The 27,608-nt window shown below is 40.4% G+C and overlaps 2 protein-coding genes across 9 annotated transcripts in view; both read left to right on the forward strand.

Annotated features, from left to right (window-relative positions):
- LOC5569121 (mucin-17) overlaps nt 1-10,550 on the forward strand; it is an 89,651-nt gene extending 79,101 nt beyond the window's left edge. For 6 of the 8 annotated variants that reach the window (XM_021844461.1, XM_021844466.1, XM_021844462.1 and 3 more), the window contains exons 7-14: nt 1,158-2,580; nt 2,642-2,809; nt 2,872-3,283; nt 3,345-3,513; nt 3,578-3,804; nt 3,887-4,662; nt 4,751-4,990; nt 9,861-10,363. In XM_021844461.1, coding sequence (XP_021700153.1) covers nt 1,158-2,580; nt 2,642-2,809; nt 2,872-3,283; nt 3,345-3,513; nt 3,578-3,804; nt 3,887-4,662; nt 4,751-4,990; nt 9,861-9,934 — 3,489 coding nt within the window. In that variant the 3' untranslated portion in view covers nt 9,935-10,363. Of the gene's footprint in view, nt 1-1,157; nt 2,581-2,641; nt 2,810-2,871; nt 3,284-3,344; nt 3,514-3,577; nt 3,805-3,886; nt 4,663-4,750; nt 4,991-9,860 lie in introns of those variants that run through there. The other 2 variants (XM_001652674.2, XM_021844467.1) reach the window with 2 other exon arrangements.
- Nucleotides 10,551-22,081: 11,531 nt separating this feature from the next.
- Nucleotides 22,082-27,050, forward strand: LOC5569120 (eukaryotic translation elongation factor 1 epsilon-1). Its single transcript, XM_001652673.2, has 4 exons — nt 22,082-22,298; nt 22,360-22,572; nt 26,688-26,783; nt 26,849-27,050. Exons 1-4 carry the CDS (start codon nt 22,218-22,220, stop codon nt 26,999-27,001), a joined length of 543 nt encoding a protein of 180 aa, XP_001652723.2. The 5' UTR covers nt 22,082-22,217; the 3' UTR covers nt 27,002-27,050.
- Nucleotides 27,051-27,608: the final 558 nt, after the last annotated feature.

The raw sequence follows: 27,608 nt of genomic DNA on the forward strand, positions 1-27,608 counted from the left end.
AAATGCTGGGCGTATGCTGTAGCAACATTTGGCTGCTTCGGTCGCTCATAGTGAGGTAGACTTCGGTACCATACGTTGTTAACGACGTTTAGGGGTAAGCTGCATCAGTCGCTCAAAGCCATTGCGAGACGGACTTCGGTATCATACGTTGACAACGACGTTTGGGGTAAGACTCTCCGGTGATCTCGTCCTTTCCAGCAGCCTTACAGTTTTCCAGCTTGCTTGTAGCCTGCCTGTCCTATGGTCGGTGGGTGTACAACTATCAGTTCCTGCATTTCCATTTTCACCGTTCAGTAACGGCGGTATTGTACCGCGTTACGTTTATCGTTGTGTTAACACTTCGTCGCGCTGTTGTATTTTGTACAACAGTGGTGAAAAAACCTCGCTTATCGTACACTGCATCACCGTGGTGGTTCTGACGGTGACAAACCGCGCGACGACTGAAGGGTTAAATCTCCGCATATCGTTTTGATACTTGTGCTTCAAATATCACATTTCCTTCGTACTGCCTTTTCTTTCTGCGTTGGATTCGTTTTTCACAGCTCTCGCTGTCATGCAGGCTTCTCTTTTCAGCCGAGTAGCCACTGAAATGCAACTCTTGGCGGCATTCTTCACGTCTGTCTATTTTTTGGCATTCTTAATCAAACCTGCCCTTTCGTTTTCGTCGTTGACCCGTGACAATTACACAGGTAGGGTCCTTCAAGCTACTGAAATCTCCATAAACATTGATTATTACCAACTGCACGGCTAACTACTGGCGTTGCTGTGCAGCTACCCCATCCGTTGACAAGTTTTGGATATGAAGCGCATCATTCTGTTATATCTGGAACTCGTGACATTAGATCATCGCGCCCGAATGTAATGGAATGCTGGCTTTCCGTTCTAATAACAGTTTGGAAGAAGTTATCTTTTCCAATCTGTACATTTGCTTTGTCGATGACTATTCTTCTTGTTATGGTCACTCTTCCATAGACCTTTTCTTGGCTTCCATATCATCGGACTTATCGTTCGTTGGCGCATCGATGCTGATCAGGCTATAATAAAATTCATTCCATAAATGCAAGACGAATCGTATTTCCGTCATTAGAAACACCTACATGTATTGTATCGTCTAGCTTACATGAACTAATTTTTACACATTTTCAATTATCTTTCAGATGCATAGCAAACTACGGAATGGTGGGACGAAAGGTCGTGGTCGTACTACAACGACTGCTGAATCAAGCTCGTCGAAGACGACAACCACCTCAACAACCACCACGGCGAGTACATCGAGTGGCACAAGCACAAGCGTTAGTTCAAATACTCCTTCAACGTCTCCGGTCGCCTTTTTGCCGCCGCGGCCTGAGAAACGCAAATCAAAAGATGAATGTCCCTCACCGGTGAATGGTGGCAGTGGAAGTACGAGTGGCAGTACAAGCGGCAATGTGATAAATACTAGTAGTGTAAATAATGCTAATGCGAGTGGTATCGTCAATAATGGCAATCCAGGAACACAAAGTGTAGTCAATCCTATGACAGGACTGAATGTGCAAATTTCCACAAAGAAATGCAAGAGCTCTGCATCGCCGTGTGCGATATCACCAGTGTTGTTGGAATGTCCTGAGCAAGACTGTAGCAAAAAGTATAAACATGCCAATGGTCTACGGTATCATCAAAGCCATGCCCATGGTAGTGTTTCGTCAATGGATGAAGACTCTTCACAACCACCAGAATCACCGCAGCGGATAGCACCGCCAACTACACCGTCACCTTTGCCTACAGTACAGTCCACAAATCTTCCAACGGTAGCAGCCTCATCAACCGTTACCACAGCTACCAGCAGTCCTGCACCAGCTGCAACCACTCCAACGGGTAGTACACCTCCGGTGGCCGTTTCTGTAGCGGTGACGTTGAACACTAGTCAAAATCCTATCGCAACAGCAACCACTACCACTAGCAGTAGCACAACGGTAAATTCGTCAAACTCCGTACCCTCTCCGAGTTTACTGATGACGGTGAATGTATCGACCGTTTCAACGCCCTTACCATCGTCACATTCGCTACTCTCTACCACACCCCAGGCATTGTCGGCGACATCTCCTGTCACCTCTCAGCCTACCATCACAACACCCGCCGCTGCTGGAGGTAGCATTACGACTGGAGTTGCAGGACAACCCCAGCCACATGCAATTCCAGGAGGCAGTTCAACCTTGCTTAGCTCTGCACTGAGCGGTAATCAAAATGGATCAGCCACTTCGACATCGCTTTCGTCACAACTACAATCCGGTCAAGTACAACCCCCGTCTTCTGTTCAGCAACAATCGACGTCGGTGCCACAGGCTAGCAATAATGGCGTCGCTGCAAATCCCAGTAGAATCGATCCCAGTGCAAAAACGAAGCCCGGTGTTTTGCGGTTTGGGCCACTTCCTGGAGAAGTTGACCACAACGCGCGGCTCACGCCGATTGCTCAAGGCGCTTCCAATTTACCGGGAACTACTGGTCCACCAATCCCACCCGGTACTCCGGGAAGGGGCTCGAATATAGGGGTCGCCAGTGGACTGCTTAGCATACAACCGACAACTCCTGGCACACCTGATGGTAAGATTTCTTCAAGGAAGGTTTAGGACGCATTTACAAATAAAATATTTTCCTTTTTTAGGACTGAATATGAAGTCTCAGAATTGTTCTAAGCAAAAGAAAAATCGCAAATCTCCTGGGCCTTCGGAGTTCGACGTCGCGGCAGCGAATCGAGCGGAGGATGTCCAAAGCCCCGCCTACAGTGACATCAGCGATGATTCTGCGCCGGTGGTGGATGCTACCGATTTAGGTAAGATGCATGCGGTTTGTGTTTCTTGAACCTTAATATATGTTGCATTCCTCACGGAACAGATAAATCCAAGGGTCCACCTCTACCAGACGCGACGAAGAAGCCAAACGAGGGTGTTCCAGGCCAGCTGGGTCCATTGTCCGGTTATGGAATGTATCCTTACTATCCCGCTATGCCTCATCAGTCTCCATACTATTCTTCGGATCATACAGGAAAACCTCCGGGTTTGGGTCATTCTCCATTGGGTCCTAACACTGCTGTAGACTACAAGAGTAAAGAGCCGCCGCTTGATCTTATGAATAAACCCAATCCACATCAGCAACAACCTCCACCTCCACCACAACCGGGACAACCTCCTCATCCCCAGCAAATTCCACCAGGAGATTCCGGACCTCAACAGAACAAAGACTGTCCAAGCGGTCCACCGGCACACGGAGGGACCGGGAAACTAATGCAGCACTTCTATCCTTATGGGTAAGTCTGGTGATTTGGAACTGGTCTTAATCGTTTCTAACACTGTTCTTCATGACCACAGATATATGCCAACGGGATTCAGCTATAATCTAGATCCAAACTATGGTCCAGTTTCGATGATGTCCGAAGAAGGCAAAATGTCTCAGCAGCAACAACCACAAGGACAAATCAAAGAAGAACGGATAAAGGAAAGTTCCAGTCCTAACGAGTACGCCAAAATGGGTCCACAGGTATGGGGATGACTTTATTTTTTCTAGCACCTGATCTTCAACTAATCTTAATGCAAAATTGTAGATGATACCCACAAAGTTGATAAAATCTGAACCAATCGCCGTGAAGGACATCAAGACTGAAGGCGGACATCCGATGCACCCGAAGGATCAACCACCGCAGGTACAACAACAGGGACAACCGCCCATCAGTGCCTACAGCGGGATGTTCCAAAGGCATGGTCTTAATGTTGGACCACCACAGCCGCCACAGCCATCGCCGCACATGAATCGAGAAGACGATTTAAGACGGTACGTTAGCCATTGCAATTGTTATATTTATTTATTTTTTTATATACACATTTATATCTGCACGGTAATCATTCATAACTAGGTTGTTCAACTATTCCGACCAAAGAAGATCCAGTACGTCTAGTAATTCTTCGGCTTCAAATATGAACACGAAAGATGAACCTCCATCACCCTCTCAACCACCTCCGGGGCATCCTAGTCAGGGACATGGTCCTCCAATGGCACAGTCTTCGGCAAACGTTCCCCAATCTGCACAGCAATCTAAAGGTTCTAAGAATCAACCTCCGCCCCAGCCTGCAATGAAACAGCAAAAGGATATTAAAACGGAAGACAAAGAGATGCTGAAGGTTAAACAAGAGGGTCAGAAACCAACTATGGAAACGCAAGGACCACCACCGCCTCCCACTTCTCAGTACTATCCGCATTCACTATACATGAGTACAGGTCCATTCGGATTCGACCCGAACCATCAAATGTACCGGAATATGTTAGTACCAGCGGCGTCCTACAGTGCACCTCCATATCACATACAAATACCACGGTACGCACCGCCTGAGGACTTGTCACGAAACACTAGTACAAAAGCTCTAGACTTACTACAACATCATGCCAGTCAATACTATAACTCGCATAAGATTCACGAGCTTAGAGAGGGCGCTCTAAAAAGTCCTACCAGCAACGTTAAAGTAAGCGTATCTAGTCCCAATCTTTCTCAGCAATCCAGTCAGAATCCTAACATGTGCATTCCTCCATCAAATAGTAGCATCAGTAGCTTACAACAGCAACAACAACAAGCACCGCCATCTTCACATCCACAACAGCCACAGCAACCAGGGGCATCTCTACAACCCTCTCAAGGTAGCTAGCCCGGAAAAGCAATTGTCATCTCGCAAAACCCATTTTCCAAAGAAACAATAACGTTACATTTTCCTAATTCTTTTGCCAGTCGGAGGTCCCAATGCTGGTAGTGGGCCTGGTGGAAGTGCAGGACCTGGAGGGCCCGAAATGCAGAAGGATCCTGGGGGTCCGAATGTGTTGGGTCCAGGACCGGTGGCTGTGGGAGCACCGCCGCCGCCTCAGCCAGGACAACCACCGAGTCGGAGTCCGCCGCCGCAACGTCACGTGCACACACACCATCACACGCACGTCGGCCTTGGCTACCCAATGTTCCAGAGCCCTTACGGAGGTAAGCATGCCTATCATTAGTTTACAGTTCTTTGCATTTTTTTATTACAAGGGGTCTGACTTGACTTGACTTGACACTGATAAGATCAAGCAGGTGGCCGGCGACGTGATCTCCAAGAAGCTGTCTCAAAGCAACCCAGCATGCGTAGCTTTTATCAGATTTTTTGTAGCATGTTGTCTAGAATTTTAAGATACTTTCCTTGTACGTAGTCAAGTCAACCAGACCACTGAGTAGATAACTCAGAGAATGTGGGGTTGTCGCACCACCGAACTAACCCATGCTCTTAAAGTACAGACACTTCTCTTGGCCTCACTCTTTTCTGCCCAGAATCACCTTACGGTATCAAAAGTAGCCTCGGCAAACTCTTCTCCTAGTCGGCTTAAACATTTGGGTTAATTCTACGAGTGGCGTGAGGTGACAATTGTCGGTGTCGTATAGCGAGGTGACAATACTCGACTCGAGTGAAGTGACTCCATTTTACTTACACGGCGAGTCACTTCACTCACATCACGTCACGCGTAGAATAAACCCGATTGTACCGATGGCCCCGTCTCGGCAGGGTTAACCCGCTGCAGCCGACTCTTGGTCGCACACACCTTATGGATTACATTTGGTTTAATTCTACGAGTGGCGTGAGGTGAGAATTGTCGGTCTCGTATAGCGAGGTGACAATTGTGCTTATTTTGCGCGGCGTGTGAGTCGAAACGAGTCGATCTCGCCGCGAGTGACGTGAGACGACTAATGTTAATCAAATGAGAGTGAGTCGACAATTGTCACCTCACTCGACTCGTCTCACCTCGCACGCCGCGCAGAATAAGCCCAAATATTCCGTGCCTATTCTGCGCGGCGTGTGAGGTGACACGAGTCGAATGGGGTGACAATTGTCGATTCGCTCCCATTTGATTAACATTCGTGCTTATTCTGCGCGGCGTGTGAGGTGAGACGACTCGAATGAGGTGACAATTGTCGACTCGCTCTCATTTGATTAACATTAGTCGTCTCACGTCACTCGCGGTGAGAGCGACTCGTCTCGACTCACACGCCGCGCAGAATAGACACGATTAGTCGTCTCACGTCACTCGCGGTGAGAGCGAGTCGTCTCGACTCACACGCCGCGCAGAATAAGCACATTCAACTCAAGTGATTTACACGGCGAGTCACTTCACTCGAGTCGAGAATTTTCGCCTTTGGCGACTTTTGAGAGATAGCGATCTGTTTTTTTCGTGCTGGGATTGTAAAAAGCGTAATCCTGCCTAGTTTGGGTAGTGGGTACGGTTAGGATAGCTCGGATTGATCATCAGCATAAAAAAACAACATCAATATTTTTATTTTGCAGACCCATGCAAAATACTACAGCCCAAGTGGCGTTTATTCAAGAACCTTACTTTCGTAAGAAGAACTTCTATTTTGGTAACCTTGTGGACCTAGTTTTTGCTATTTTCAGTAAACATGAAATGGTGAACTTTCGTGCCATGTCTCGTGCATGCGTGTTCTTAATAAAGCAATCGTTGCTACACTCATTTCTGAGCTAACAACCAGAGATGCATGTACTGTCACAATCGATGTTTCTGATGGTGACCTCCATAGAAAATAAGTCTATTGTTTGGTGTATTTACCACATGATGAACCATCCCCAACGGATGATTTCAAACGAATTGTCGTACACTGCCTAACAAAAGGCGTTCTGCTGATTGTGGGCAGTGATGCACATCATCTGAAGCAGCTCAGATACCAATTTGAGAAGCTCCAGTCTGATCGAATACTTAAGTAGTACAGATCTTGGATAACTTATTATAGGTAATCACACCTTCCTGGTATCTGCTAGAGAACAAGTGTTAGACATAACGCTCTGTTCGAACAGTATCACGAGTTGACTAATTGGCATGCATCAGATGATGATCTGATCATCGCTACTTTGGGCATTTTAATGTAAATTCGCAGACTGCATTTTTATACTCCACAGTTGATTGTGACCAATTTCATGGATTTTATCAGTGTTGTGAAAAACTCAATTTCTCACAACTCACGCTTGAGATTTTTCATGCGTGAGTTTTTAATCACGCAACTCAGCAGTCAAAAAATCATGGATGAATTGGCTCACCTTTTTGACTCATTGCCTCGTATTTCCACAGTTTACTCTCACACGGCAATATTTTCTTGTTAGTCTGATAAAATTATAGTAATCCTTTCTAACGTAAACAACAACTGAATCATTTTTTACGGTTTGAGTTGATTGAGTTGATTTTGCGTCAAAATCTCAAGCGTGAGATTTGCGAAGCAGATCTCTAAAGAGTTTGCTCTCACGGGAGAGCGTATTGATTGAGATTTGAGTGTGAGTGTATCAACACTGGATTCTATCCATTCATTAGAAATCCTAGTGATTTGAATGTTTCCACTTCTGGTGAATTGGGACACAAATGTCTTTGCTCCGAGTGATCTCACAATTACTTGTCACTTTCCACACAACTCCCTTCACAGGAAGAATACCCAAGTAACCAAATAGCACTTTAATTCGCCCTGCGTGCCAATATAGTGCTATTACAGAGCTGACAATCCCTACACTAGCAGTATAAAAGCCGTATAAGCCCAAAAAGGCGAATTAGCGGGCTAGTGGTTACTTGGGTAGACGTTTGGCTGTTTGTAAAGAAGTGTGTCAGATAGTCAGGCTGCTATGAAAGCTCTTGCTTCGACCAAATTGAGATCGAAGCTTGTTATCGCATGTCGAACTCTCGCAATGGAGCATCGCATGACTTCATTGGCCCTGAGCCAGCTATTCCGATTTCAAAGTGCTGGGTGAAGCATCAGATAAATTCATGGGCGGCAACTCAGTACAAGCAATATTGGAATAGTTTGGAGTCGTGTCGTCAAACAAAATTGTTCATTACTGAGCCATCTTCAAGGGTGGCGAAGTAGTTAACAAATCTGTCAAAGCAGAATTGCAGTCTCTTGGTCAAAGCGTTGACTGGCCACTGCCGACTCAACTATCACTATCACATGACAAATATTCAACGTGCTGACTTATTTGTGCGTAACAGTTGTGATTCCGATTATAGACTTCGTATCATCTGATATACTTAACTGTCCAGTTTTTTTTTCGCACAACAGCGATTCCGATTACTTGGGCAGGAGCTGTTGTAGGCCTTGACAAGGCAAGAAGCTGTTTTTTCTGCGTCTGACAGTTTTTCCTCGTTTCAGGAGCGAAAATTTTCGAGGATTTCAAGAATCGTTGAATTTGGATCGTTTAATTTTCGATGGGAAGTGGCTGTGCAAGTTTGAAGCGCTTGAGGTTTTCGTAACGCCTGTTATGTGATTTCCAGAAGATTTATTGAAGATTTCTTAAAGCTACGTTTCTGAGACGATTTTCTGCTGAATTCAATTGGCGGATCTACCTTCAAGCTGGATTGAAGTGGTGAGTTCGTTTCATGCTTGTGAAAACACACTTTTTTTGATCGTGGCAATGTTTCATTTATTTGTAAAAACAAACTATTGATGGTTCGTCACTTCTAGTGTCGGCATAAGCCCTTATTCCAGTTTTATAAAACAAAATTGATCTACACGTACATATTATTTTATTTATTTGTCGCCGTTGCAGCGACGACACACGCTATGTCTTTTGGTTCAGACATAGATATAGATAGAATATTTTGAAACCCTCCGATTATGAAAATATAGACCAAATACTGACCTCTAGCGAGAAAAAATCCGATGTACATTCAATTTTTATAATCGTCTGGTTCAGACATAGCGTGCGACACTGGGTTTTAGAGCAGATCAAGGCTTTTGTTCGTTATGCTCAGCTTATTTCATAAAAATACACATATTAATTAAGATCAACTCTTACAATCTTCAGTGATTCAACTGCACTTTCAACCGGTTTCAAAACCCTGAACTTCACTTAACACTTCAGTCGTCGCGCTGTTGTATTTTGTACAACACTGTTGAAAAAACCTCGCTTTTCGTTCACAACACCAGCGTGGTGGTTCTGACGGTGGCAAACCGCGCGACGACTGAAAGGTTAATATAGACTAATAATTCTGCTTCAAGCACTCCTGCGATCTGATCGCGCGTTACAGTATATTCAAATTCCTTTTTCTTTTAATCAACCTTATTTATCATAAAATACATCTCATAGGGTAATCAGTTAAATCTGACGCGCTAACAGTCGCAATTACTAAAAAATAACCTTTGAATAGTTCGACTTTAAAATTGTCGACGCACTGATAGATAATTCATTGTAATTTGAGACTGCATGAATCGCATCATTTACCAAGGTGAATCCTGATCATGTAGCTTTTGATCCCTCCCACTGACAAAACTCCTTCCTGTGAAAACCATGGAGATGCAGAGGTGATCTCGGTCTCTAGTAGCAGGGGATGCCATACTTACATTCCTGCCCTTTCCCCCGATGACCGTAAGGACGTGGCCGGCGCCGTTATTGACATTACTGAGTTTGGAGTCCTCGAAATTGTACATTGAAGATGGTAAGCTACATCTGTTGGTTCCCTGTACAACTTTGATTGTTCCGATCAATCACGGAGTAGCAACTACGAATTGTACGGTCATCAATGCTTCTTCTTATGCTTAACTGCGATTCCGATTACTTGGTAAACACTTATTAGGAGAAACTGATTTCGGAAGCCTGAATCTTCAGGATATTCTGTTATTCTTAACCCGCTGTGAGCTATAGACTCCCAGCAATGATATAAAAATAGAAATACTCTTTCTCAATATCTGCACAATATTAACCCTCAGAGGCATGTGAGCAAAATCTATGACCGATTGAATGTATTACTTGATTTTCTCATATACTCATTTCCCTACAAGTTTTGCAATATGTAATGAATTCTATTATTTTTGTACGTAATTTCAGTGCTAAGCCAACAAGCAGCAGCAGCCGCTGTCACTGTGATAAGTCCATTCCAGGCTGGACCGCCAACCAAGTAAAGATTCGAGCCGAAAGTGGAAATTGATACAGCCACCATCACCCATACGAAACGAACCCAGACCTGATCATTAGGTGTCCGCCGGATACAAATGATATGCGAAAAGTCGAGAGACGAGACGATTGACGGAGTCCGCCATTTGGGACTGAAGAAGCAGTAACCATGAAACAGTAGAAGCGAAAGTGTGATAGTAATACTTTATTTTCACCGATCAATCATAATGCATTGACGGGTAGCCAGCTTCTTTAAAATGGCAAAGTAAAACACGGACTAGACCATGTGAGAGAACAAATAGAAAAGAGTAAAATGAGTTTTTTTTTATTTGTGTACTATGGACGAGGTTTTAACAGGAGAAGGAATATTCTATTGGAAAGGACTTAATATTAAAAATGTAGCTTTAGTATTGTTAGAATAAGCGTAGTCGATAGTTTAGAGGAAAAATATCTATTTTTGTACAAAAAATATAAAAAATAAGCAAAAAATACAATTTTACTAGTAACGCAACGTCGTCAAGGTGAATGAACAAAACATTAGGTAATTTTGATTACTAGTTGTTAGTTGGTAGTATGTATGCTGAAAATTGTAAATATAGTGGATGTATCGTTTTAAAAGCTGAATAAGCGCGATGTCAGTGTGGAAACAATCGACAGCAGCAGAATCATTTCATCAACTCATCGTTTGACTAGGTCGATGCTCTGGAGTTGTACAAAGAACTCAGATCGTTCTTATCTCACTTATTACACAAGTTCCACGTCGGATGATTTGAATGAGAAAGGTAGCTTAAAAGTTGACGGCTTCCATTTGGATGCCGAATCCTCTAGTTTTCTTGTTAAATTTGCTTTTCAACGGATCGCTTCAGACTTGAATTTCCTAGAATCCTATCTTTAATTTGTCACGTCCCCAATTAATTTTTTTTAGGCAAACTCCAATTTAACCGTTAAATTGCATTTGGATAGTGAGTAAAATTGAAGAACTTTTTAATTCAAGTTCCTAAAAGTCTTTTTTTAATGGAAGGTTATATTAGATCACTATATTACCTGATTGAATCAAAGTGATCTATAAAGCCACTTTTTTCCTTATTCTGATTGCAGTGAATCCCGATGCGAAATTCTAGAGACTCCAAACAATAAGAGACTTCAGAGACAATTAAGCAATTATTCCACAGATTTTTCAGCAATTTATTCCTAGAGGAAATGCTTCAGGAATTCTTGTAGTGATTTTAAGCATTCCTCTAGAAATTTCTGTAGTGATTTTTCATGAGATATTTCGAGCATCTCTCCAGAATTTGAGAACTCCAACGCTGCTACCTCCAGTAATTCTTGGGACTTCTTTATTGAAGATATATTTCCACTGATTCTAAAAGATTTTTTCTTGGGATTCCTGATGTAATCCCAGAGGTAGTTTCCGTGATTATTTTTAGTAAAATTCCCGGCTGAAATACATAAAACAAAATTCTTGGAGATGTTTCTAGGGAAGTTCGTAAAAAAACACTAAATGAGGGAGCCGGATCTTATTCTTGGCACTTTTGATTCACTTCGGCAGTGGGGTTTTTTGATAGCTACAAAGCTTATATTTTGCCACAATTTGCGTCGTACTAAAGCGCATTGTATTGCAAAATTTCAGACAATTCGGCCTAAAAAATCCCCCATGCCAAAGTGAATTATGGAAGTGCCCAAGTAGCTCTGCACCCTGAACTCTTGAAGAATTATTTGAAGTAATATCTGTAGGAAATTTTGCACAAATATGTACCTGAATTATTTTCTGATGAATTTTTTTCCAGAAAATCTTCATACAGTAACACCAGCAATTACACTTATCGTAATGTCACGAAAAACTCCCAAAACTATATGGTCAGATTATAGAAGAAATCAAACGTTTTCTTCTAATTCATACAGTTTGTTTTTTCTTGGTTCGTGTTTAGTCTCTTTTTTCAGACAAGAGGCTCTGAATGTCGTTTTTTAAGACATTCATTATTATTATTATCTTTCAAAAGAGATTTGTAGCCCGAGAGTGGCTTATCTCGTTTAAGATATTCATTTGCTACTAATCATATATATGAAAGTCTTTACCCTTTAACAGTTCAATATACTTCATGTAAACTTTGTGTCCACATGGGATTCGTTGATGGTCATCGTTTGATTCCGTCTATATTTCTATTTTGAAGTAACGCGTATTTCAATTTTCGTATATTTTCTTTAATATTAGGCATTTTCAAACAAAGCAGAAAATACACAAAGAATTTAATTTGATAATTTAATTGAAGGTTTGTTTTTATCACGGATCAAATTTTGGAAGTCGCGGAAGATATTAAAGTTTTCTTAACAGCCCAGAAACTGAATAAAATTAAAGAAGCAATAGATTTTTTTTTTGATATTTATCAGGAACCAAATAGCAAAACGCGAAAACTGAGGGTCGTGACATCCCAGGGCATAGAGTATCATCGTGCTTGCCACAAGATATACGAATGCAAAAATGGTCAATCGGTAAAAAAAATCCCTCATTTATTAATTGTAGAAGTACTCATAAGAACACTCAGCTGAGAAGCATACTCTGTCCCAGTAGAGACGTAATGCCAGAAAAAAGAGGAAGGAATTTTCTAAAAAGCTAAATTCAAAAAAACTTACCTCAGAATATACTTAAAACTTTTCGTAGGAAAAGTGCACCATAATTTCAAACAAAAAAAATTAGGATGTTTAATATAGTTTGGATAGAGTAACGATTTTTGTGTAAACTTTTGTCCGATACTGTGTAATGAGAAACCAATGATCTGATCTTTGTACGCTCCGGATCGTTTACTTTGTCATTCGGTGTTTTCCAATGTGAGAACCTAATCAAATACCACCCTTCATTTGGAAGGATACAATGTAAAAAAGCATCAGTATATGATATGTAAATATATTAGTTTAAAAACAAACCAATAATTTAGTCTACTCCTTGAATGTTCCAGTTTCCAGTGCTCCATTCTACTGCGCAAATTTTATCGAACTTTATTTGAATTTAGTACCTACTTCTCTTGAACGATTTATGATTTCCGGAATCTCGGGCCGAAATTCATTTGCAAACCTCCTACCTAAGGCAATCGTCTTCAAAATGTGGTAAGTTTTACAGCCATTTAGTTTTTTTTTCGGTAGAACACAGCTCGGAAACATTCAAAAAGTTCACATGACTGATATTTACTGATTGTAGTAGGTGCATTGCTCTAAGCGAAGCTTTTCCAATAAAAGCTGATGATCTTTTACAATAGTAAAAAAAAAAACAAAGAGTCTGAGCAGTCTCAAAACAATAGATATGTTGCTGTACATATAGTCACACAGAATGAATCAGCTTGAACGACGCGCTGATCGAAAGGGTAATTTGTTAACATAATCACTGCAAAGGAACTCTTAATGCGTGTTAAAAGTGCACTGTACATATTTTCTCCTAGAACAGCTAATAGATGTCATAATGTTTTAGCCGGAATCACGAAGGAGATTCACACCTACGCGAAGAGAATCAATAATCATCGCGCGTCATTGTCAGCCTATCGGATTAGGCTAAATTATTTACGAATTGCATAATGGTTACGACTTATCAGAAAACTTAAGGACAACAAGGACGGGGATGTAGAAGAAAAAAAAAACGAATTGCAAACAAAGCTTTAGATGTCGAACTAATAATTACAGTGAGGTAAAATAAAAAAATATACCGGAATTAAAAGATTGAAATTTATTGTTAAGCATACCATGAGAGGGTAATCTTGAAAAATTCTTCCTTAATCAAACGGTCGTATCGGTATCATGGGCCGATATCAACTATTAGAAAAACAAGTTAAAAGTGTTTTCTAAAAAAAAAAGGAATGAGGCGTCTCTTCTCAAGGCTGGTACGCGCGGCAAAAGTGTGTTTGGACAGTAAAATTAACTGCAGAGATTAACTATCGTAAAGTACATGTATAAAAATAAAGTAAAGCAAAATCTATAATTACACTTAATGCTATTATATATAGAAATACATTCCTTGTATTAAAGCATAAACATTGGTGAAAAAATATAAAATAAACAATTCTAAAAATACAACATCTAATAGTTTATTTTCTTCTATAAATCCATCCATCCAGGCAGACTGCTTTCACAATATCGTGACATTGCACTATCATTCTAGATTTTCCAATTACATTTTCATTTTGCGGCATTTGGTGGAGCTACTAGAGCACATACAAACAAACATAACACTCGACTTTATTTCATCGTATAGCAAATTATAGCGTTCATTTTTTATATTATATGGTAGTTGGCCACATGCCGATCCACCAGTCAGTGATTGTCGATATCGATCGATATAGATTCGTTTTGAATCGTCTGCGAACTATAAAGAAAATATTACAATTTGCCTGACATTTATCTAACATTTGCCTGACATTACCCGGACATTATTTTTACATTTGTTTGGCATTACCCTGGAATTTGCCAGACTTTAACTTGACATTTAACCAACATTTGTCTGCCATCAACCTGAAATTAACCCAACATTTGTCTGGTTAATACGCAGTTACATCGGGTGTCCCATAGGGCTCAGTGCTTTCACGATACTGGGTTCGCCGTAGAGTTGAGCGAGCTCGTGGTTCATCCTTCGCCGCCACACGCCGTTGTCCTGCACGCCGCCGAAGATTGTCCTTACCACTCAGCGTTCGAAAACCCCAAGAGCTTGCAAGTCCTCCTCGAGCATAGTCCACGTCTCATGCCCGTAGAGGAGTACCGGTCTTATGAGCGTTTTGTACATTGTGCTTTTGGTGCAGGGGTGAATCTTTCTTGACCGCAGTTTCTTCTGGAGCCCATTGTAGGCACGACTTGTACTGATGATGCGCTTTCGTATTTCCCGACTAACGTTGTTGTCAGCCGTCAACAAGGATCCAAGGTAGACGAACTCGTCCACCACCTCGAAGGTATCCCCGTCTATCGTGACACTGCTTCCTAGGCGGGCCCTGTCGCGCTCAGTTTCGCCTACCAGCATGTACTTTGTTTTCGACGCATTCACCATCACACCGACTCTTGTTGCTTCGCGTTTAAGGCGGTTGAACAAATCTGCCACCGTTTCGAATTTTCTCCCAATAATGGACATGACATGGACGTCCGCGAAGCAAACAAATTGGCCGGATCTCGTGAAAATCGTGCCTCGACTGTTCAGTCCGGCTCTCCGCATGACACCTTCAAGCGCAATATTGAACAACAGGCACGAAAGTCCATCGCCCTGTCGTAGTCCCCACCGAGACTCGAACGAACTGGAGTGTTCGCCCGAGATCTTCACGCAGTTTTGTACACCGTCTATCGTTGCTCTAATCAATCTTGTGAGCTTCCCGGGAAAGCTGTTCGCGTCCATGATCTTCCATAGCTCTACACGGTCGATACTGTCGTATGCCGCCTTGAAATCGATGAACAGATGGTGCGTAGGGACCTGGTACTCACGGCATTTCTGGAGGATTTGCCGCACGGAAAAGATCTGGTCCGTTGTCGAGCGGCCGTCGATGAAACCTGCTTGATAACTTCCCTCGAACTCGTTTGCTATAGGTGATAGACGACGGAAGAGAATCTGGGATAGCACTTTGTAGGTGGCGTCGTTTAGGATGGTGATTGCACGATAATTTTCACACTCCAGTTTGTCGCCCTTTTTGTAGATAGGGCATAAAACGCCTTGCTTCCACTCAGCCGATGCAGACAAGCGGCCAACCTGTCCGGGTCCATCTCTATGAGTTCGGCTCCGATACCATCCTTGCCAGCGGCCTTGTTGTTCTTGAGCTGTTGAATGGCATCCTTAACTTCCCCCATCGTGGGAGCTGGTTGGTTTCCACTGTCCGCTGTGCTGACGTAGCCATCGCTTTCGCTGTCTTGACCTTCTGTGCCTGTGTTCTCTGCGCCATTCAGGTGTTCATCGTAGTGCTGCTTCCACCTTTCGATCACCTCGCGTCCGTCCGTCAAGATGCTCCCATCCTTATCCCGGCACGAAGCTTTTGCGGGATGTGTTGAGCGTCTGATAGTACTTCCGCGTTTCTTGAGAACGGTACAGCAACTCCATCTCTTGGTATTCCACCTCTTCCAGGCGACGCTTTTTGTCCCGGAATAGGCGGGTTTGCTGTTTCCGCTTCAGTCTGTATCGTTCCACGTTTTACCGCGTACCATGCTGCAGCATTGCAGCCCGCGCTGCATTCCTCTCCTCTAGAACCTCCTGGCACTCTTCGTCGAACCAATCGTTTCTTGAGCTCCGTTCCACATATCCGACAATACTTTCGGCAGCGTCGTTAATGGCTGCTTTGACTGTCCTCTAGCAGTCCTCAAGAGGAGCCCTATCGAGCTCGCCCTCATCCGGCAACGCTGCCTCAAGATGCTGCGCGTACGCATTGGCGACATATGGTTGTTTCAGTCGCTCGAGATTGTACCGGGCGGGCGTCGGTACCGTACATCATTGATGACGGATAGTTTTGGGCGCAGTTTCACCATGACCAGGTAGTGGTCGGAGTCAATGCTAGCGCCACGATAGGTTCTGACGTCGGTTATGTCGGAGAAGTGCTGTCCATCGATGAAAACGTGGTCGATTTGCGATTCTGTCTGCTGAGGTGATCTCCAGGTGTACCGATACGGGAGGCTGTGCTGGAAATAGGTGCTACGAATGGCCATGTTCTTGGAGGCGGTAAAATCTATCAGTCGTATGCCGTTCTCGTTCGTCAGCCGGTGGGCTCTGAACTTTCCAATCGTCGATCTGAACTCCTCCTCCTGGCCAACCTGAGCGTTCAAATCTCCTATGATAATCTTGACATCGTGGCTTGGGCAGCGGTCGTACTCGCGTTCGAGCTGCGCGTAAAATGCGTCCTTTTCATCATCAGTGCTTCCGGAGTGTGGGCTATGCACGTTGATTATGCTGAAGTTAAAGAATCGGCCTTTGATTCTTAACTTGCACATTCTTTCATTGATCGGCTACCACCCGATGACGCGCCTTTGCATATCACCCATCACTATAAAAGCTGTTCCCAACTCACGTGTGTTGCCGCAGCTCTGGTAGATGGTATGATTACCTCTAAACGTTCGCACCATCGAACCTGTCCAGCACACCTCCTGCAGCGCTACGATGCCGAAACCGCGGATCCTCAGTACATCGGAGAGTATGCGTGTGCTCCCGATGAAGTTGAGAGATTTGCAGTTTCACGTACCGAGTTTCCAATCGCTAGTCCATTTCCGCCGCTGTGGTATTTGCCGATTGTTCCGGTCCGTATTCCCTCGTTGACGTTCCTGTGCTGATGTGTTTTTACGGTTGGCTTGCAGGGCCTGACACCAACCCCCTAGATTTCCGGAGAACCATTCCCCTTAAGTCTTCGGAGAACCATAGTGCGCAGTTTAGCTTAGAGTCCTTCTCTGGCACTCGGACGATGATCAGCCGCCCCTGACATGGGGAACAGACGCTGTTGTGAGCCGCTCCTAACATGGAGTAAAGACGCTCCAGGTATGCAGAAGCAAAAGCAAACCCCCCTTCCCTGTCAGCATACGACCAAAGTTCCCACCGGGCGTCCCACCCGATATTCCCCAAGGTTACGAGAAGGTAGGGATAGGAGTTGCTGGGCAAGAGGCTAAGGACATGTTTACGTTTTAGAAACGCGGTTAAAGCTTGATTTTTATCCATCCTGTAGACATATTGCATCCGTAATTGGTACACCTACCCTAGTGGTATTTATTTTGATTTTCATTTTTCCAAATTCTCGTTAGAATTTTTTGAATGTAAAAAATAGCCAAAAAACACAAATTCGACTTGAGGCTCCTCCTAATCTTCTCCAAATTGGATGAAAGTTTGTCTGGTAGTTTGTTTTAGTATTGCAACTAGGACTAGGGGGTGACTGGTTGAATCCCAGACATTTTGATTTTTGCGAAACTGTCTAAGTGGGGCAAGTGGGTAATGGAAATCGTATAGTTGAGATTCTTCACATCATAACGACTTTAAATTAAAATAAATGAGATCGTTACCTTTTTTTATAGCTGCTTAGAGAACAAACACAAATTCAATCTCTAATAAGAAACTTTTCACTTGCGCCACGTGGTTAGAAAATTGACGGTGTTGTAATTTAGTTATTTTTAGGTCCACGTCGAATAAATTATAAAACTTTTTTATTTCAGTTTGAATAGTCAGAGACGCTTTAAAACAAACTCAAAATCAGGACTTGTCCTGGTAAATCTGGATGTATGATAAGCCTAAAACAGACAAGACCCAAGTGGAATCCCTCAAAATAATAGTAGTTTTATGTATTTGGTTTTGTGCGGCACTATGTATTTTAAAGATTATTTTTAATCATAGTTTGTACAATTTGAATTCATGGGGGGCATGGGGAGTTTTTGTCGATCGAATCTTATGAAAATCGCCTGTGCGATGCACTTATATACTAAACGTATTTTTTTGACTTGATTAGTCATTGCGTAACTGATTTCTATGGCGTAATAACTCATTATGCAATTCTTTTCTAATACGCAAATGTTTTGAGTTACGAATTTATCAATACACAACTATTTTATAAATGTCAAAATAATGACAAACGCATCTCGATATGATATCTGATACCCTCAAGTAGCCTTTTGCAAAAAAATGTAAGCAACTCATTTCAGAAGTCGATGTTTATAGCACTCATCGTAGTCATCCAACTCGACAAGCTTCGTTAGATAACACTGTTCGACAAAAACAGTCGATCTGAATGCACAGAGACCGGACACCCCGGGCTTGAAAGTATAAAAATAAACAAAAATAATGGCGTTTTCAGAATGTTCGTGTCTGCCCCAGGTCATTTTTAAAATGTACTTGAACTTTTTGCATTTTTTATTTAAAAATCTAATCTAATCAATAAACCGACACAGTGTTTTATATTCAGGACAGCGGAATTCATGTGCCATATAATGTTTTCAACTTTAAATACAATATGAAGAGTTGTAATAAGATTTGCAGGGAGCCTTCCTCCCTTTTTTGTACCCCCCCCCCCATTTTCAAAGTATCGCAAATGATGGAATATTTGATATACAGGGGGTTGTCTAAATAACTGGGACATGCAAAAATTGGGCCAAATTTGGAATGCTGTAACTTTGACAAAAATTGACCGATTTCAATTCTTTAAGAAGTAATGGACGGGTCAACTAATCTAGTTTTGAGGTGCACCCACGGAAATGAACTATGACCACCGGATACCGGTGATAATCCGGATTTCCGGAAGCATGTCTTATGCAGTAAAATTATGAAATTTAAAAAGAGCCTTTGAAACAATTGACAGGAAAAAAATGATCAATACTCTAGGAAAACTTGGAATTGGTGGAACGGTTATTGAATGGTTTAGAAGTTATTTGACTATGAGAATGCAGTGTACTTTATATAGAGGACAAGAATCGGAGTGCAAAAGAGTTGACTTAGGGGTTCCACAAGGTAGCGTGCTAGGGCCAATTCTTTTTATTTTATACATAAACGATGTCAAGGATGTAGTAACGTTGGGTAATTTGAATTTGTTTGCTGATGACACAGTATTGTTTGTAATTGCAGACAGCATTGAAGCAGCATATGCGGTAATGAGGGTTGAACTAAATAAGTTAACGGAATGGTTGAAGATCAAGAAATTGAAGTTAAATGTAACAAAAACTAAGTATATGGTAATAACAAACAAATCTAGGAACGGATATTTGGATACATTGTCTATTGATGGTGAGGTTGTGGAGCAAGTAAAACTGGTGAAATACTTAGGAGTAATAGTTGACGAGAAACTAAATTTCAACGAACATATTGACTACATAATACGTAAAGCAGCATCAAAGTATGGAATGTTATGTAAAATCAACAAATATCTGACGTTCGATAACAAAATAATGCTATATAAAACTCTAATCGCCCCACATTTTGAATACTGCGCTTCGATACTGTTTCTGGCTTCAAAACGACAAATGAGAAGGATGCAAACTGTGCAGAATCGGACAATGAGATTAATATTAGGATGTGACAGAATGACTTCAAGTCGACTAATGAGAGAAGTTCTACAATGGATGTCAGTATCAGAGAGAATAACCTTTCGAACACTGACTCTTGTTTTTAAGATAAGAAATGGATTGACACCGAAATATTTGACCGAGAACGTGCAATACGGATCAGACGTGCATCGATATGCGACACGAAGAGCAAATGACTTTCGACTACCAAATTTGACAATGACGGGAACACAAAATTCATTATTTTTCAAAGGATTTAGACTTTTCAATTCACTTCCAGATGAAGTAAAGTATGAGGCTAATGAAAATCGATTCAAGCGGAAATGTAAACCATTAATAAAAAATCTGATGGAAACTTAAGAAAACAAGACGATGGACATACGCGGGAGCCAGACGAATAAAATAACGGATTGAAGACGATGACACATGAGGACACTACGAATCAAATATCAAATTGATAAACCAAGTCTTGTAAGCCTCCCCTTTGCAAGAAGCGTATGGGGTGGAGGAGGAGTTCGAAAGTTAAAACTCCTATGGGACCATCAGAAGAGTAAAATTATGACGAATTTTTAGCAAAGGTCTCGGCTAAAAAATCAAAATTTTACTACACATGAAGATAGAAGATGAAATTCAGAAGCGATTGGTGCGCCAAGTATTAAGATCGGTCCAGAAACAACCAAGATATGGCCATTTCCCCGGAATCGGTGCCGGTAGTGGATCCGAATTGGGATCAAACAATTTATTAACTCAAAATATGTCGCGCAATATTGTTTTCTCCCTAGCTTATCATAAAATACCCTATTATAAGTTGAAAATGAGTCTTGTACAGATTTGGCCACTCATGGCGCCGCCAAGTGCCCCGGGGGAACCTTGCATAGGGGACATTTCGATTTTGACACCAAAGCATATCATGCGACGGCTCATTCTTCATGTCTTGTCGTAAATAGGGCAACTGTAGGCTCAAAATGGATAGTTGACTACAGTGACTACTTCCGGGACCACCGGATGTCCCCGAGGGAACCTGTAATTAGGGACAATTGAAATTGAACTCCAATACATATCGTGCGACGATTCATTTTTCAAGTCTCGTGCTAAATAGGGCTATTGTAGACCTGAAATGGATAATTGACTACCGTGGCCACTTTTGGGCCACTTTTACTGCATAAGACATGCTTCCGGAAATCCGGATTATCACCGGTATCCGGTGGTCATAGTTCATCTCCATGGATGCACCTCAAAACTAGATTAGTTGACCCGTCCATTACTTCTTTAAGAATTGAAATCGGTCAATTTTTGTCAAAGTTACAGCATTCCAAATTTGGCCCAATTTTTGCCTGTCCCAGTTATTTAGACAACCCCCTGTATATCAAATATTCCATCATTTGCGATACTTTGAAAATGGGGGGGGGGGTACAAAAAAGGGGGAGGGCTCCCAGCAAATCTTATTACAACACTTCATATTGTATTTAAAGTTGAAAACATTATATGGCACATGAATTCCGCTGTCCTGAATATAAAACACTGTGTCGGTTTATTGATTAGATTATATTTTTAAATAAAAAATCCAAAAAGTTCAAGTATATTTAAAAAATGACCTGGGGCAGACACGAACATTCTGAAAACGCCATTATTTTTGTTTATTTTTATACTTTCAAGCCCGGGGTGTCCGGTCTCTGTGCATTCAGATCGACTTTTTTTGTCGAACAGTGTAAGTGTACGACTCGTAAAGTAAAAATCATCATTCTGTAACTTGTTGCGTGAGCTACTATTTCTTAGCTATTATCATCCAGATCCAGATAACTGAATACTTCAGTTGCAAATGTAGTAGGTATGCAGTTCATGATTAATTCAACTGTTAGTATGATTGATTTGCTTTTTATATTAATTTGTTATCAAATACATATTTCCAGTTTTTCTGACACGCAAACTTAGATAAAAAAATCAATCACCAGATACAAATACAAATTCAATCACTAGATACAAATTCCAATTCAAATACTTTATTTTAATAATATAACTTAATATTCATATGCACGCTACCCGAGTAGAAACAGTCAAATTAAATAACACGTAAAACACAATGTTGGGAGGGAAACCGGGAAAACCCTGAACGTTAACGCTAACGCATAACCACAAAGAATATACGTAGGTACCAAACATTGATTGACGTCTATATGTGTCAGTTCCTTTCTATTATATTGTATAGTTACAAACATAAGGTTGTCAGGCGTGTTCCACGCAATAAAGAAATAATTTAAACTTTAGAAGCTATTTGCCCAATTAAAAAGTTCAATCAATCGTAACTTATAAATAGTGGAAATGGCTAGTGTGGAACAGGTCGCAAAAGCCGCCAGCTTTATGAAGGTCGCTCCAGGAAAAATAGGATACAATTCGGAAAAAGTGCGTGTTTGATTTTTTTTCTTCCTTTTAAGGCATAAAAATCAATACAATTTCTTTACAGATCATAACAAGAACCGCACCGAAAACTAATGAAAGTATCTCCGGATTTTCAACTATTATTCAATCATTGGCCCGAGAAAGCAAGAACGATGTCATACGCGATAGTTTTTCAGATATCGAAACAGAACTTCAGGTGTCTCAATGGGTTGATTATTCAGTGATGTATGTTTCGCCGGCCGCTAAAGACAAGCACGTTGCGAAAGCATTGTTAGAGGTGAGTTAATTGAACCATAATGGAAATAAGTGTAGTAGGAGGAATGACGCTATGAGCTTCATAGCTATGTTATGCAGCATAAGGCATTCAAAAACAAATGACTCCAAAGCTTGTTCCACAAATTTAGCAAATTGTTCTTTCATTGATGTTTCTTCATCAACGAATTTCTTCTATTTTCCTAAGAATTCCTTCGTGATATTTATTCCGGATTTCTTCCAAAACTTATACTTGATTTTCTCTAAGGATACCTCCATTCTTCTAGAGATTTCTCAGGGTGTCTACTCATTTACAGAAATGAAATTCCCTGATATTTCCAGGTTTTGAAAAAAAATCCAGGTACAGGAAATTCTTCGAAATATATAAACTAGGTATTGACAAATTTTTAATTTTAGAAGACTAAAAATGTATTTTCAAAGATTCTGGCTTCGAAATACTTTAACAAATTATTATAAATTTCAAAATATTTGTCACTGCAATAAAAAAATGTGTAAGCATTTGAAGAAAAAATTGCGATTTTCTTTAAATTTAATTTAAAAGCCGTTTTGTATTTTTGCATAGATGATATCTTGGTAATCAGGACTGGTAGTGACTGGCCGCCTTGGAAAAAACAACTTTAGAGATTTCTTAACTGAAAAAATAAACCTAACACAAACCACGACATGAGAGTTTGATTACTCATTTGAGGCAATCATTTAAGAACATTTCTAAGGCTCTTTTTAAAATTCCTCGTGACATTACGACAAGTATAACTGCTCGTTTTGCTGTAGATTTCTTTCACATATTACTCCAAAGATCTCTTCAGAAGTTTGATTGGTGCTATTTCACGAGATTTCTAAGTAATTTTTTCATGATTTTCTCTTTATGAATTAAGCTGGATTTTTTCTAGGTATCAGGATTCCTCCAAAGTTCGTTTCATTCTTCAAGAAAATTCCTAGTTTTTAAGCAATTTTATCCATTGATTCTTCGATTTTCTCTAACCTTCCCGTTTAGAGCATCTTTAAAAATTCGAAATTTCTTCAGGAATTCCTCCATTGTTTTAATTTTTTCAATGAAGTCTTCAAAGAATTTTCCAATCATTCATCAAAGGATGTTTCAAGGGAAATGGCAAAAATTTTGTTCAGATTTTTTGGGAAAAAAACTTTGAAAAAAAAAATCGCGAGGAATTGTTTAGAAAAAATCTAGAGTAATCGCTTATGAAACTTATGTAACTTCTAAATATGCCTCGATGAATTTCTATAATGATCTTTGAACTCCTGGATTCTTGATGAAGTTCTTTCTAGGATTTTCTTGATAAATTACTAAGTCATCTTAAAAAAATCAAATAACTGAATTATGTCGCACAAGATTTTTTTCAAAAATTCCTTGAAGAATTTCTAAAGAAATTGAACTTTAAATTAAGTTGTTAAGAATCCATGGAGATTTGGAATTTTTATTTAAAAAAATATTTGAGAAATATTCGAATCGCTGCAATAGTATTTCAAAATAATGCTGGAGAAATGCCGATTTTTTTAGCAATTCCTGAGAGTAATCGTAGATGAATTTTTAAAATAATCCGCATGAAAATGCCTGGCATAAAAGAAAAATAATCAACGTTTCTAGGAAAAACATTGGAACGATTGTAATAAATATGTAAGAACTCCTATAGGATCTGTGGGAAATCTCCTAGAAGTAACAGCTGGAGAAATCGACGAAAGAAACAGTAAGAAAACATCTGCAGGAAATCGTGGGATAATAACTTGGATTTTTTTCATAGCGATCTCTGTAAAAATTATTAGAAGTCGTAATTTCAAAGAAATTCTCCTAAGCATCACTTGAGAAATCGCTGGTAGCGTTCCTGGAAAACTTCCTGAAAGAATTTGAGAACGAATATCTGAAGAAATCACTAAAACTTCTTAGGCTTTCCTCGGGATCTAAGACAAATTTTTCTACAAAGTTTGTTAATTTTGTTGAATAGGCGAAAATATTTTTCCTAAAAAATGGACAACTAACTGGAACTGGGAACTGTACTTGCATTTACCAACTTGGAAATCTTAAGTTGTACTTTATTGTTCAAAAATATTTGATGTTGAATAAATAAAAATGACTATAAAATTAAAGTACAGAACATCGTTTTAAAAATTTCGGTATCACAAAAAGGACATATTCTACTATGTATTACCAATTCAAAATAATTTTCCTGATTGCGGCCGAAATTCCCCGATAATTCTAGGTTGAATACAATTCCCTGATAATTCCAGGTTTTTCAGGTTTTTTTTCCCATCTAATAGACACCCTGTCTCAATGATTTTTCAGAAGGTTCAATCAAAAATTATTCCATGGCTTTTCCTAAAATATCATCACGAGATTTTTGGTCAAGGCTTTTCCAAGAATTTAACTAGTAGTTTCTCGCTTTTCTTAAGAAATAACTCCAGAGGTTTCTTGATTATCATAAGATTTTTTTCCAAAAATTCATTGACAAAATGATCGGGATTTTGTTTACCAAGAATTCTTCCTGCGATATCTCTATAAATGTATCCAGTGTATCTTCTACGGACATTTTTCTCAAATGTTCGTTCAGAATATGCCAAAGATTTTTTTCAAGATAACCTTTAATAACAATTCTACAGGTTTCCAAAAAATAATTGACAAATTGATTAGAATTTTGTTAACCAAGAACTCTTCCTGCGATTTATCTATAAATGTATCCAGTGTATCTTCTACGGACATTTCTTCCAAATGTTCGTTCAGAATATGTCAAAGATTTTTTCCAAGATAACCTCTAATAACAATTCTACAGGTGCCTCCGGGGCTTCGTAAAATCTATTTAAGAAATTTCCCATGGAAGTTTTCATCTATGAATTAACAAGATTTTTCTCAGAACTTATTGGAAATAATCCCGACAAAAAAACCGGTAGTTATTTTTGGAAAGAAAACTTGAAGTAATTTCTGAACAAACGAGTCCTGCAAGTATCTATGAAATTAATATTTGGAGAAATTTGGAGGATTGCTGGAATAAGGAATTCTGGAGTAATCCCTGGGTAAAATGAGAGAGAACTCTCTAAAGAAAACTCAAGAGGAAATTCGTGGGAAACTTCAGTGGAGGGATTCCTAATTAAGTTGAATCCTTACTAAGTACTAAGAATATCTACTATAAAATGTCCATCAAAATTCCTATACTGCCCAAATTCGCGTAAGTGTCCCATAGTCTGTGATATTTCCTATACACATGGGACAGTTATTCGAATAGGGGCAGTATACGAATTTGAGGTTTCCTGGTACCGTAATCCGGGGTAACATTGATCATTTTTTTGAATATTTCTTAAATATTTCGTTTGAAAATGAAAATGTTGCAAGTTTTATATTTTTAAAACAAGTACTGCCACCTATAGCTCGTGACTATATACTGCATTTTGTTTTTTGAAAGATTTGAGTATGTTTAAAAAAATGTTTTGAGTGATTTTTTTATTTAGCTGATATGGGGTAACATTGATCACCTGTGTAAACTACGTTCGGTGACATTGAAAATGTCGTTACTTACTTAAATCATGGTCCCTGAAGCCGAATATGAAGGCCAAACGCTTACAAGTCATTTACTTTTTGAGTTATTATAAAATTAAAAACACCTCGAACCACGGAATACGCCTCAAGGTAGGCAATTTCCTAAGGAAATTCTATATTGTTTACAGTAATTCGTCAATGTTGCCTAATTGTGCATACTTATGAAAATTTTGACAACGGAATCGTTTTTGGCGATGCCATTTTTAGTAAGAACCGCATTTTCGTTGCTCATATCGTTTGCAGAACTTATGAGAGACATGAATCTTCGGTAGCGTCATCCTTACCCATTTAAATCATTGTTTCAAAAAGGTGACAAATTTACGCATAAAGTAAACGCAATTTTCGCAAAAATTTTCACTTTTATTAGCTCATAAATATAAGAAAGAGAAGCACCATTCATGATTTAGAAATGTGCCATCAAAAAATGATGATACGAACATTTCACCAGATGAGTCATTCCGATCAATGTTACCCCGCTGATCAATGATACCCCGGATTACGGTAGCGTGTAACTGATTTGTGTTTATTATCATTTATTCATAGAAATTTCTTAATATTTGATGTTTTTTTCAATAAAGGAACTTAACAAATATCTGGAAAGCCGTTCCTACCTGGTGAAACACACATTAACCTTGGCAGACGTTGTGGTTTTCTACGCTATTCAAGACACAATGGTAAATATATCTTATACATATAAATTGTTAAACATTTCACTAATCACCTATTGTTCTATGTGCAGGTCAACCTACAACCATTGGACAAGGAGCATTATTTGAACATCTCTCGTTGGTTCGATCACTTACAGCAGCAAAAGGCGATACGTCAGGACGAGAGTTTGATTAATTTCTCAACCTTACATTTACTAGGCTGGGCTACTGGCACCCATGTTTAAAACTATGCGAATTTAAATCAATAAAGATAGACACGACTTGAAGAAATAATTTCACAACGACCTCTTGATACAAAATATCCTCAACGGTAATAGCGAGATTCCCGTAAGCTCAATATGAAGTTCCACGTCATTCGTTTCGATGCTTAGCTGCCTCTCTTCATCTGCGTTCCATAAACCTGATCCGCCTAACGTATTCTTCCAGCATTTTCTAAGTAAGTTCCGTCGCGTTTTTTTTTCTGTCCTGGGAAATTACACGCTATGCGCATTCTTCGTCTTCGAGTTGCAGAAGTGGTCCGACAGTTCCGGTTTGAGGATGACGCACTATCGGTTTCCCTGCTTACCCAAAGCACCTCTTCATTCTTCTTCGGCTGGCTTGTCGTGCGCTGAGGTTGGTCCGACGATTCGATTGGGGAACGACTTCCGGTTCATCGGCGCCCCAACGACCCAAGGCCATATCGCACTCATTTCTTCTTCTTTGATCGTCAGGCTGACATCCAAGGGCCGAAGCCGACAATTTCGGTTTTAGGATGACTTCCGTTTCGTTGACGCTTCGGCGATCCGGTTCATCGCTTTCCACTACACGGCACCTCTTTTTTTTGTTTTTCAC

This window comes from Aedes aegypti, chromosome 2 (assembly GCF_002204515.2).
Source record: "Aedes aegypti strain LVP_AGWG chromosome 2, AaegL5.0 Primary Assembly, whole genome shotgun sequence".
NCBI classification, from domain to species: domain Eukaryota; kingdom Metazoa; phylum Arthropoda; class Insecta; order Diptera; family Culicidae; genus Aedes; species Aedes aegypti.

Bases quoted from the DNA above. Each gene is read 5' to 3' on its own strand.
- LOC5569120 (XM_001652673.2), top strand. From the start codon at position 22,218: ATGGCTAGTGTGGAACAGGTCGCAAAAGCCGCCAGCTTTATGAAGGTC. The intron at 22,299-22,359 runs GTGCGTGTTTGA...ATTTCTTTACAG, and splicing joins TAGGATACAATTCGGAAAAA to ATCATAACAAGAACCGCACC. The intron at 22,573-26,687 runs GTGAGTTAATTG...TTTTCAATAAAG, and splicing joins TTGCGAAAGCATTGTTAGAG to GAACTTAACAAATATCTGGA.